The 13676-nt window shown below is 37.4% G+C and overlaps 1 protein-coding gene across 2 annotated transcripts in view; it reads left to right on the forward strand.

Annotated features, from left to right (window-relative positions):
- Positions 1-3355, forward strand: part of HOOK1 (hook microtubule tethering protein 1) — a 174055-nt gene extending 170700 nt beyond the window's left edge. For both annotated transcript variants that reach the window (XM_053693629.1, XM_053693630.1), the window contains exon 22: positions 1747-3355. In XM_053693629.1, coding sequence (XP_053549604.1) covers positions 1747-1908 — 162 coding nt within the window. In that variant the 3' untranslated portion in view covers positions 1909-3355. The remainder of the gene's footprint in view (positions 1-1746) is intronic.
- Positions 3356-13676: the final 10321 nt, after the last annotated feature.

The following is a 13676-nucleotide window of genomic DNA, read 5'->3' on the forward strand; positions in this document are numbered from 1 at the left end:
GCAGATCAATACTAAAGATAAATGTATGGCTAATAAAACCACAAATAAATCATATATTTATTTTTATATATATATTTTTTAAATCTCCAGTGGCAGAGAGACAGATTTTGCAGGGTACTCTGTCTACTGTTCTCCCCTTCAGATGCGCTTTAGAGTTGAGGCAACCTTGTTTGCCTACTCACTAGAAGTCCCTATTTCCTGGGGCAACAAAAACTATGGCACACAGTCTTAGTACTGCTTTTTCCTGGGGTCTGCAAAATGTTTTGCAGAGGGCAACGTGTCATCACTGAGATACAAACACTTGAAGCTGTGGGATGTGCTGCTAGGAATATAGATATATTATTATTCTCCAGTATTTGTAGAGCGCCAACAGATTCCGCAGCGCTATAAACATAGGCGGTATACAAGATAACATTTATAGAGATCAAATGGGTAGAGGGCCCTGCTGAGAGTTGCAGTGTTGTAGTCGGCTCTTATGAAGCGATCTGTAAACAGCTGGGCCCATAGGCTTACATTCTAAGGGGTTCTAGGGGAAAGCAATGGAGTTAGGAAAGGTTAGTGTAGGATGTATGCATCCCTGAATAGTAGAGTTTTTATGGAGCGCTTGAAGCTGTTAAAACTAGGGGAGAGTCTTCTGGAGCGAGGCAGGGAGTTCCACATGATGGGGGCCAGTCTGGAGAAGTCCTGTAAACAGGAATGTGAGAAAGTAACAAGAAAGGAGGAGAGTAGGAGGTCGTGAGCAGAGTGAAGGGGACGGGAAGGAGAGTATCTGGAGACAAGGTTTAAAATGTAGGGGGAGCAGTGCAGTTGAGGGCTTTGTATGTCAGAGTGAGGATTTTGTGTTTAATCCTGGAAGCAAGAGGAAGCCAGTGATGGGATTGGCAGAGAGGTGCAGCAGATGAAGAGCAACGTGTAAGGAAGATGAGTCTGGTAGAGGCATTCATGATGGATTGTAAAGGAGCTAGGCGGCAGTTAGGGAGACCAGAGAGGATGGTGTTTACAGTAGTCGAGGCGGGAAAGGATGAGAGAGTGGATTACATTTTTAGTTGTGTCTTGTGTAAGGAAATGTCTAATTTTAGAGATGTTTTTTAAGGTGGAAGTAGAAGGCTTTAGCCAAGGACTGAATGTGAGGAATGAAAGAAAGCTCTGAGTCAAGTGTCACCCCAAGACATCGGGCATGTGGGGTAGGGGTAATGATGGAGTTATCAACAGTTATAGAAAATTGGGGGGTGGAGATTTTAGAAGAAGGGGGGAAAATAAGGAGCTCAGTTTTGGAGATTTAGCTTAAGGTAGGGAAAGGACATCCAAGATGAGCTATGAGAAAGACAGTTAGTGACATGGGTTAGTAAGGAAGGGGATAGGTCTGGTGCAGAGAGGTAGATTTTGGTGTCATCGGCATACAAATTATATTGAAACCCGTGGGACTTTATTAAGGAACCTAATGATTATGTGTAGATTGAAAAGAGAAGGGGACAGAGCCTTGAGGTTCCCCAACAGAAAGCGGTAACGGGGCAGAGGATGCTCTAGAGAAGGCTACTCTAAAGGTACGGTTAGATAGATAGGAAGAGAACCACAAGAGAGCTGTGTCGCAATATATATCGATATAGATAGAAATAGATTAAATAAATAAAATACGTGATTATGACCCTTCAATTTACTATAACGTATATTCACAGACCACTTGCTGTATGTGTTTCCCTTTTTGTTTCATAGTTGTAATTTAAAAAAATGTTTGTTTTGTTACAGAGTACACAGTACCAGAAACTGGCCATGGAATCACGTTTAGCTGGAAGAGGAAGAGATTCAGGGTCCGGTTCTACAGGAAGATCTTTTCTTGCACAGCAACGACATGTGACCAACGCCAGGCGTAATCTATCTCTAACTGTGACTCCAACACCACCTAAATGAATCTCACAGGACATAATACACTAAGTGCCTTTCATAGTATTTTATAGCTTCCGGGTTAAAACCATAAGCATGACGACAATGGTGCTCGGTCATCCACGACTGGAATTTAGACACATCATGGTCACTGTATCATTCTAAGACACTTTTTTTTGCAAATTACAATCAGTGGTTCTATACAGAATTTCTTAAACGTCTTAAAATGTTCACAATGCATGTTCTACACCGTCCAAATAAGATGATTCAATGTTCACTGAAATTCATTAGGATAATCTCGCTATTTTTGTAAGGTCTTCAGAGCATTTATTCAGTTTGTATGTCATAGAAACTGGAAGCTAATAATCTATTTAAATAAGACGGTCTTAATAGAGATATTTGCATGGGATCTTCTTTTTTAAACATTTGATATTCATTTAAAAAATCCTTATGGTATTAAATAATTTATATGTAAAATATTAATTCTTGTACTTCTCAGAATCATTTACATGGTGCAAGTTCTTCCAGAGAGAAATATATATAATGAGCTTTTTGTACGTTACTATAGCTATTCACTCTTTAGTATTTTAGTTTTCTTTAGATGCTCGTTTTTATAGCAGCTTTGCAATTGTTTGTTTGTTTTCTGTATTTTTTAATTTCATTATTGAAGCACAGAAACATTTTTCCTTAGACTTAAAGGGACAGTATACTTGAACATTTTTATTGTTTAAAAAGAAAGATAATCACTTTATTACCCATTCCCCAGTTTTGCATAACCAACACTTTTGGAGTAGACTGTCCCTTTAAGCTATTAAACTAAGAGAACCATTTTGAAAAGAGCTGCGGATACAGGAGAAATAAAATATCATGAGGAGTAGTAACTTCTTTTGTAATTGTGCTCAGCAGTATCCTTTTAATTCTGTGTGCCTTTCATGTGTGCTTAAAGGGACACTGTAGTCAATGTTTGTCTTTGCTTCAGTTAAAAGAGTGCATTTTAATATATATTATATATTTTTTTTTAAATCATATTCCTGTTCTGAAGAAATAATAGTTTTTTTTATGTTGCTCAGAGGCGTGTCCCTCACCAGTAAAGCAGAAGCAGTTATCCGCCTCTGAGGACTAATAGGAAGTACAAAGCCAATACTGCAGTACTAGTTTAAATTTAAACAGATTTTAATTAATTTTAATTTTATTTTCAGGCAAAACCATTTTTCATCATGTGTAAATGCTACTCATATACACGATAGAACATTTTTGAGTACATTGTCCTCTTAAAGGATAATTAAACAGTTTTTTTTAAGTGGCTCCAAATGTGGAAATTAAATGACACACGTTATCAGCATACTAGTGAGCTGAAGATTCTCTAATGCCGCTTGAGATTTTCCAATACAAACATCTTTGCAATAGTATACTGGGACACTTTGTTATGCAATGTGTTATAAAAATTAAAAAAACTTTTTTTTCCCTTTAAAAATACTTGTATGTGCTTCAATTATTTAATACTTTATAGAAAATTTGAGTACAACATCCCTTTAATTTTTTTTTGCCTGGGAAACCAGGGACATTCAACCTTTACAGACAATGGCGACATTGGAATGGTGCCTTTTTTTCTTTTGTATGATAATGAGAGTCCATAGGGAATCCTTAACATGTGGGATATATTTCCTGCCACTAGGAGGAGGCCAAGAACCAACTCAAGAGCTTTAATCCCACCCACCTCCAACCCTGCTCAGTTTGTTCTTGGCCTCCCAGGAGTGAGGTTGATGATAGAGGTGTTCCAGCTACTTGTTTATGAATTATTTTATGGGATCTCAGACCAATGTGAGACCCATTACCCCTGGGAAGTATCACTCATAAAGAATTAAGCAAAGGATTGCAAGCACTCTGAATGATACAGGGGCATTGGAATACTGGGTTATGTGCAATGTTTCCCCTATGGTGTTGTGGCTACATGCCCCTTAGCATCCTGTTGTGGGATCAAAGGTATTTCCTTCCCAGATCCTTTGCTAGTACCTGTACAGCACTGTATGGGCTCTCTGATGTATACAGCTACAGACATCTGACTGGTAAGCTCAGTTGAGTGGTGGTTCTTTCAGGTAAGTTATTCCCAGCACTCACATAACAGGCTATAAGTAGGTACTTGTTGGCATGTATAGCTTTGCCAGGGGACTTAGCCTGCCTACCTGCAGACACACTACTCAGAAGGAGAACTGTCTTCTGAGGATCAGGAAACAGTTTGAGCCTTAATTTTACTCAGCTTTCAGGTTCAAAGTGGAACATATTTGTACCTTATTATTGCTTACATTTCTGAGCCAAAACGTACTGAAAGCAAGCCTGTTAATCAGCTGAATGTGTTTTTTAAAGCTCCTCCAAAAGTTCCTGAAGTGTTTCTGGTTTCTGATTTGGTATCAGATTACATGCCAAGGAGTGGAAGAAACCTGGCATTCCATTTACTCCTTCTGCCAGATTTAAAAAGATGTATCCAATTCCAGAACAGAATGTGGAATTGTGGGTAACTGTTCCCAAAGTGGATGGAGCTTTGGGAAGACATACTACTACCCCTATGAAAGATAGCACTTGTTTCAAGGATCCAAAGGACCGCAAATTAGAGTCTTTCCTAAGAAAGCTCTTCTTACAAACCGGTCTCCTGCTCAAACCAGCAGTGTTTATCACTTGCAAAAAATGTGAAAACAAAGAAGCTCAACAGCGACGTGAAAATGTATTTAATATTGTGATTAAGCACAACATAAATAATACACTTACAAGATATAAAATCAATACAAGCATATATTAGAGTCCCATATGTTATGTCCTTCCGTGCAGATGATTCCCAGTCCTGGAGTCTTGAAGCTGCAAACTTCAGTGGGACACCCGGTGGTCCATATATAGGTATATTGTTATGGTTGTGATCAGAAATATTTGCGTGTTTCGTCCCTCAACAGAGGGACTTTCTCAAGACAAAAAGTTTCTGTGTTTTTTATGGAAAGCCTTTTAAAAAAGGACTGGGGCTGACACGTCACAGGCCTCCCCTTTTCTCCTATTTGGTGAATTTCAGTATTGACTTGCCTCTCAAGGGTTGCGTAATGCAGCAACATGTGGTGTGAACGCCCACTATAACTTCATGAGAGATAAAGTTTAGACTCGTTTGATGACTAACAATTGTGATGTATTATTGTAAACATTGGTAAACAAAGGCAAACATCTGGATATGCTTTCCCTAAGACCAGCGACATTCTAATTATATTTATCATCTAGCATGAAACCATGAATGTGAAAAGGGGGTTGTATTTATACATAATACTATGTATCTATATGATGGATACGTGTTACATAAAAAATAGCAATCTGATCTTATACATTGGCCAATGGAATTTATATGTTTCTTGGTGGATGGTTATAATGCCAGTTTGAACAACACTGTTATTGCTTTTGGAAAGATATGTGACATACAGTGCATGTATGTGGATTGAGTGAAATAAAAATATAATGGATACATACAATGAAATAAAATAAAATACAGCAAATTAAAAGTCTCATGACATAGCTTGAAGTAAAATCAAATAGAATTTCATTATGATGTGCAAGAAAAGTATCATTGTTAAAATAAGCAGAAAAAGAAGTCCAACTCCAGTTCCAAATCTGCATGTAGGTGCGGCCCCCAAACCAAAATCTGTTCTGGTAGGGGGCAGATTGAGTCTTTTTCAGAAGGCCTGGTTTCATTCAGTCCAGGACATCATATCCCAAGGCTAGGGAATAGGTTGTCGGTCCAGGCCTTCTCAAGGACGATTCCATCTGTTTCACGTCCCCAAAAATCCTGTGAAGGCATCTGCCTTCCTACAATGAGTTCAGGATTTGGAGGATATGGCAGTAATTGTTCCAATATATGTCTCTCAACAGAGATAAGGTTTTTACTATAATCTCTTCTTTGTCCCAAATAAATTTGTCCCATCTTGGACTTGAAAATCCTAAACAAATTCTTAAGGGTCCCTACTTTCAAAATGGAAACAATTTACACAATTTTACCCTTACTCAAACAGGGTCAATTCATGTCTACCATAGACCTCATGGAAGCATACCTCCATACCCCTATTCACAAGGACCATCATCATTTTCTAAGGTTTTCCTAGCTCAACAAACACTATCAGTTTGTTGCCATTTCTTTTGGTCTTGTCACTGCTCTATAAATCTTCACAAAGGTGTTGAGAACATTGTTGACTGTAATCAGAGCCCAGGGCAAATCAATTGCCCTTTATCTGGACAACATCTTAGTTCAGGCTCCTTCTCTGCCTCTTTCGGTATCTCATATTTAAAGACTCTTATCCTTCCTTCAGGATCACGATTGAAGGATAAATGTTCCAAAGAGTTCCTCATCTCTAGATACAAGGGTGTGTTTTCTAGAAATCATCATAGATTCAGTATCTATGTGCCTTTTCTTGACAGATTCTTGTAGAATCAAAATGCTGAAAACTTGTCATTCTCTTCATTGTTCATTGTTTTCCTTCTCCAACTGTAGCCCAATGCATGGAGGCCTTTCTCTGCTCAGCTATATGTTAAACTGGGTAGGGTTGGGAGGTGAGAGGGATTAAATCTCTAGTGTGGGTTCTTGGCCTCCTCCTAGTGGCTGGAATTATATACCAAATGTTAAGGATTTCCTATGGATTCTCATCATCCAGAAAGAAAATAATTTATCACGTAAGCATAAACAGCATTTTGTTACTAAAAACAAAAACGCATTCTTTTACATATGTATGTGTGTGTGGGTGTGTGTGTATATATATATATATATATATATATATATAAAAGAAGGGAAAAGACCACTATTTTCCAGCACCAGATGATTTACTGATTATAAACAACTTTACAAGATTTTAAAGGGCCAGTAAACCTAGAAAATAATGGTATATAATTCTGCACATAGTGCAGAATTTTATAACATTATATTAGTGCTAGCTTTATGTAACATAATATTGCCGGTGAAATTCTTATTAAAAAAGAGGGTTTTTCAGACCCACTCTCTGTGCTCTACTGAGCGGGTCTGGCTTTCCCTCTGAGCGCATCTGGGTAGCTGTCTAGTCACAGCCCGGTCCCATCGCGCCATTACACTCAATGCAGCTCACTCCTCCTCTGTCTTATAGCGGGAGCGAGCTGCATTGAGTATAATGGCGCGATCGCGCCAGGCTATGACTAGACAGCTGCCCAGATGCGCTCAGAGGGAAAACCAGACCCGCTCAGTAGAGCACAGAGGGCGGGTCTGAAAAAAACTCTTTTTTAATAAAAATTTCACCGGCAATATTATATTACATTAAAGGGACACTGAACCCAAATGTTTCTTTCCTGATTCAGCTGACAGCCCCGCCGACAACAAACAGCTACGCGCGTTTCACCTTCCATGCACAAGGCTTCATCTGGTTGAATCTGATTGGAGGTACCCCATCCTCTTCTTTATGAAGTTTTGTTGAGACTCCGCCTTTTGTTTTACCTTAGGTGAAATGGTCCAAACTATTAACTTCGGTTTTCTGCATGAATTTGAATTTCTACATTATTTCAATCTACAACATTATTTATTTACAATTAAAAAAAGAGACATTTTTGACAGTATAATTCAACAGTATTTTGGAAGCTTAACTGAGAGCAGAATGTTTATTTTTCAATGGCGGTGTATCAAGATTTTACAATAACGATATCTTTAGTTGATATTTAGAACCATACATGGTTATTTCAACATCATTTTATATCTAATGCAAATAAGTTTTGAGAACCTTCACTTTATTTACAGTACATTTATTAATCACCTAGGAAATAGGCAAAATGAATTATATCCATAGTTCAGGCACCAAGTTTATACAGTGCAAGAGAGAAGTGCGAGATATAAAGCACTGTAGTGCCACATCCTACAGCTTGGACATCCCTGTTCTAGGTAAACAAAATACTGGTGAAGAAGTTGTGTTCCCAGACTCTTTTACTGCAGCCATTTAGGAACAAGTGTAAATGAGCTTGTGCTTTAAGCAATCACTGTGTAAAATGTAGGCATGCTGGAGGTACTCCAATATCTCTAAGGAGACAAGCACAATTCTCAGACATTTTACAAGAAAAGCAATCAAAATCATGTATATTAGAATATATTTTTTCTTGTACTTTTTTTTAGGGGACTTCAGCATTGAATTTATCTTTTTAGATTGAGGCTTTTTGGTGATTACTTTAAAAGGTCAAGAGTCTCCAAGGTACAGAAAATGTATGGCCATTCTACCATGATTTTTTACAATAACCATGGCAATTTCAATGGTTTGCAGTGTATTAACCCCTTAACTACACAAACATACCCTGTACGTCAGCTGTCATTTTCACCCTATTACACTATTACAACATATCTCACTCCGGGAGGTATTCGGAAATAGCACAGTCTCACTGCTGTCAGCGAGAGACACTCTATGTAACCCCTTAGGGGTCGATTTATTAAGTAGCGGATGCTGCATCGAAGCCCGATAATTTCTGGTCCGCCAGAAACGGAAGTTAAGAAGCTCCTTAAGTGGCGGACTTAAATCATCCCGATCGGATCAGGATGATTGACGGCCCCTGCTAGCAACAGATTGGCAGCCAGTGAGCAGGGGACAGCATTGCACAAGCATTTCGCTAGATTATATTTAGCGAATCACGTCCGCTTGACCATTAATAAATCTACCCCTTAGAATGAAAATGGCAGCCAATGTAGAGGGTATGTCAACAGTTGTTAAGGGGTTAATTAATAAATATTTTCTATGCTCTGAATACACATATTTTGTTCTTTTGGCGTATCAGTTAAGTTACATGATGATATGTATTAGAAATATAAAATGTATTCGGTTTACCCTGCATGTATTGCACTGAAACTCTCACAATCTAAGAATTGCTAAATGGCACATTGTAATCACTCATGTACGGGGTTTGCTTGACGGGTTGTCCATCAATGCAGCAAAAAAATGTCTTTTGAAATGTTATGGATTTCCTATAAACTGTATTTACAGTAAATTATTGTATTTCACACCAGCAGTTGCGTTTGTTTTTTTTGTTATGCAATTCTGAAATTCAACTCCCCAAATAATATATTGTATTATATTATCAAATTGTGTGAGAAGGGAATTTCATTTTGGAATTTCCATGCTTTTTAACATTTTATTGGGAACTCAAAATGTAAGTTGATTTTTTTTTTTTTTGGGCCATTGAATTTTTCAAGTATTTTATTGTAAAAAATGTTTGTGTGTGTGTATAGCTTGACTTTCACTTAGTCTTGCTACAATGTAATTACTATCCTTTAGGTTACAGAACCATATCTGGTCTACAAACCTGCACTGCCAAATCAATACTGAGCTCGTCTTGGTTTATATTTGAAGGTATTTGCTTCTACTGAGCATGCTCAAATATATATTGAGATAAGATGACTTTAAACCTTTATATCTCAGTAAACGTTTTTTAGCAAACAAAGCACATACTAGACACATTCTGCCAGCATACCACATTTCATAGATGGGTGCAAAATGTTTTCGCTGTAGGGTTGGCTATCTTTTTACATTGAAAAGATCACATTTTCAGCTTTTCCAGTCACATAGGATGCCCACAAAACTGACAAATCTCAAAGAAATGTGTTCCTCCAATCCAAAGTCTCAAGCACTTAAAGGGACATTAAACACTAAATAAATGCTAGATAAAATGAAGCAGTTAAAGGAAAGATTAGTTTGAGAATAACCTGTAGTTTTTTTTATATATATACGATTCATCATTTTATATTACCGTATCAAAGAGTTTAATTTCCCTTTAAACCGCATTTGAAATTAAACAGTCTGGTACTTCTGCACACTAATTAGTTACAGTTTAAATTCACCAAACTCAATAAATAAATATTCCAACTCAGTCAAACTGAAATAAGTCACATAGTGATGCTCTAGTAGTAGATAGTGGAAGATATGCTGGGTTTGCAACATACCTTGTGGATTTCAAGTAAGGGAAATGCTCATTAAATGTTTTGCAAGTCACTTATGGAAGTTATCTACCATTAGATGAGACAATCATGGTCCAACAACAAAGAAATGGGAGTTTCTTTTACTCTAGACTTTGTACTACCTGCATAGTGTATGTAGGAATATGATTTATAGATTTATTTAAATGCTGTGTAACGGTGTCAGCAAGCAGGTTCCCTGGACATGAATGAGGTTATTGTAGCGGTTGCAGTGGCAGCTGGTGATGTTTTCAGTTAGTGGAGCACTGAGGCTCTTCTGAAACGTCACCATTATTGTGGTACAACACCCCTGTGCCTTTATCTTATTTTAAAATGTGTGACAAAAGCACACGTTATAGTCCACGCATGTGCACATATGTCCTATTAGGTTTACTCTTTAACAAAGGATAAGAGAATGGAGCAAATTTTATTACAACATCAGGGACTCATATTTTGCTTCAAAGGGACATGAAACCCCAATATTTTTTTCTGTTGTATTTAAATGTTAACTGTGCTTTAAAGGCTGCATTTGAGCGGTGATGGTAAGATAAAGCAAAATATTTGTCTCTGTGTATAGATTGTTTGAAATTGTATGACCTATCTGAATAATGACAGAAGAGGTTGATAAATACCTGCTCAATAAATGGATGAAACGGGGGTAACCAGAGTACCCTATAGATGGTGCAGAAGGGGTCTATTAATCACTGTGCTCTATGTGGCCAACACATGATTTACTCTTATCTCACATAACAATAGCTTAAAGGATGATGCACATATGGGGGAGCTGTACATTTCTATTTGCCTGGATTAGCTGAATGATTATTACAGTGATATAGTCACACGTCTGGGGCCTCCATAACTTTCTCAGTGTGTTTAACCACCAACTGCTTGCGCCATTTACAATACGCTTTGTATTTTTTAAAAGGAAATAATTGCAGTTTTATAGTGGTCATGCTTTGTAGTTTTTGCGCATATTCCCAATATTTAATTTAAACACTTGGCTACTAGAGGGTAGAACAAAGCGCCCAGTGCTCTCAAGCAGTTTGGATGATTAAAGGGCCATAATACCCAAATGTTGAAACACTTGAAAGTGATGCAGTATAGCTGTAAAAGGCTGACTAGAAAATATCACCTGAACATCTCTATGTAAAAAAGAAAGATATTTTACCTCAAAAGTTTCTCAGTCCCATTGTAAAAGACTTCTAAGCAGCAAATCAGTATGTCTGTCCCGGGACAGCGGAAGGAGCGAGCTTTTGTGCACTCTCATGTTATTTCCCTATTCAGTTTAAGTTTACTATGAAATCTCATGAGAGTTAAGTCAAATCTCATGAGATCAATACAAGAGTTCATGACCTCGGCACTGCTGATTGGCTGCTGTTCATTTCTTCTTCTTTTTTTTTTTTTACCTGCAGCTGGGCAGCAGCTGAGTATAACTTTTTACACAGAACTTACTCTGCTGAGCTGAGGAAATTGTGAAGTAAAATATCTTCCTTTTTTACATAGAGATGCTCAGGTGATATTTTCCTGTCATCTTTTTACAGTTATACTGCATCAGTTTCAAGTGATTTAGCATATGAGTATTATGTCCCTTTAAGTGTCTGCAATAGACCACACAGAGGAATAAAATCATAAACCAGTCGTTATAATAGTCAGTTACCAGATGGTAAAGCAACTGGCTCATCAGCTTGTTTTCCAGCAGATACAGTTCTTGTATGGTCACCATGCTACCAGTATTCCTCACGTTGCTAGGATACCTCAAACTGTTCACCAATCACGTGTGAAATGTATTCCCGCTCCTCACATGCAAAAATCTTTATTAAAACTGACAGATTAACAGTCAGTGGAAATGTTTGTGATATTTTAGAGGATTAACAGTAACTTAAATTCTCACTGTCAGGCATCTAATCAGAAACATGCCTGATTTAGGTAGGTTCAGGATCTGCAATGCACTACTGGGAGCTAGCTGCTGATTGGTGGCTGCACATTTATGCCTCTTGTCATTGGCTCATAAGATGTGTTCAGCTAGCTCCCCGTAGTGCATTGCTGCTCCTTCAACAAATGATACCAAGAGAATAAGCAAATTTGCTAGCAGAAATAAAGTTATTTAAAAGTATGTGCTCTATCTGAAACATGAAAAAGTTTGGGTTTCATGTCTTTAACCTTTTTTTCCATGCAAAGAATATGTTTAGCAGCTGCTCTTTCACATACATGATAGAAAAAAATTGAGCAACATGTCCCTTTAAAGGGACAGTCTACTCCAGAATTTGTATTGCTTAAAAAGATACATAATCCATTTATTACCAATTCCGCAGTTTTGCATAATCAACAATATTATATTAATACACGTTTTACCTCTGTGATGTCCTTGTTTATAAGCCCCTGCAAACTGCCCCCTTATTTCAGTTCTTTTGACAGACTTGCATTTTAGCCAATCAGTGCTTACTTCTAGGTAGCACCACGGGCGTGAGCACGTCTATATGGCACACATGAACTAGCTCTGTCTAGCTGTGAAAAACTGCTAAATGCATTCAGAGAAGAGGCGGCCTTCAAGGGCTCTAACTAGGTTTAGCTTTCAACAAAGAATACCAAGAGAACAAAGAAAATTTGATTATAAAAGTAAATTGGAAAGTTGTTTAAAATGACATGCTCTATGTGAATCATGAAAGTTTAATTTTGACTAGACTGTCGTTTTAAGTAAAAAAGAAAAATAAATCTATGGGAAGTGAGCTTTACAAAGAAAAGTTTGCTAGGGTTTTCAGATCTTCAGGGAAGCAGTGTTTGACTCAGAAAGGTTGTGATCAATTTGCTAAAAAAAATTCTGATCCGGTTATTCTCAAATAGAAAATTGGAAAGTTAGGCATCGACCCTGTAGTTAGCTATGGTCAGTAAGGCAAAAGTTACACACTAATGAATCTTTATGCTACAATGTCCCTTCTGTTTGTATATAATAATATTTTGACTTTAATAACTCACTTGTTCCTATGCTTACAAGTTAATCACCTAAAATGTAACAGGAATTCTAACCATACTCACTCCAACAACTTTCTATAACAATATAGCATGATAATTGGTATTGAGTTTATTATAGAGCCCAAAATTATCTTTTGTGTGGGGAGAAGACCCAGTATATTTTTTTTATATTTATTTACAGCATAAATGGCACTTGCAATACTTTTATATTGTGCATTGTATTGGATACATTCTCTGGGGTTAAGGGAAGAGCAAACATTACATAGTATGTGAAATAAAACCTCCAGTAATTGTTTGTCTGATGTACCTCTGAAAGTGTTGTAGCTTATAAAGGACAAGACAACCACCCCTTTGTCAAGGGGTGTTGTTTTTAATTTTCCTTGTGTTGAAGATCATCGTGCTACTTAGCCAATAAATAGTGCACACTCCTGGTTCTATCCCCAGCCTCTTTAGTTAGGAAGGCAACACGGTAATAAAGAACACATGCAAAGCCCTATTACAATAGTGCAAAGCAAACAAGATTGTGTTGTAAGTGTAAAATTAAACTGACAGCGGTAACGCAAGTCTTAATAGGAAACAAAGCCTTCTACTGCCAGCTCCCAACGTTATTTCAGGCTTGAGACTAAAGAACATAAACCAGCAGGGTGTATAATGTCCTGTTGTACGGCTTTTGGAAGCATAAGGCTGTTCCACCATTGTGAGATTTTTCTGTTGTACTAAAGATTTGAGAGAGACCGTGGTCGATAAGAAATGAGTACATTAGTTTTGCACTTTTTTCTTTGTAAAATGAATCAGGTATTATGGCTATAAATGTAATTATTATTAGCTTACTGACTTCAAATGTAGGTCAGAATGT

The sequence above is a fragment of the Bombina bombina genome, chromosome 10, assembly GCF_027579735.1.
Source record: "Bombina bombina isolate aBomBom1 chromosome 10, aBomBom1.pri, whole genome shotgun sequence".
In the NCBI taxonomy this organism is placed as follows: domain Eukaryota; kingdom Metazoa; phylum Chordata; class Amphibia; order Anura; family Bombinatoridae; genus Bombina; species Bombina bombina.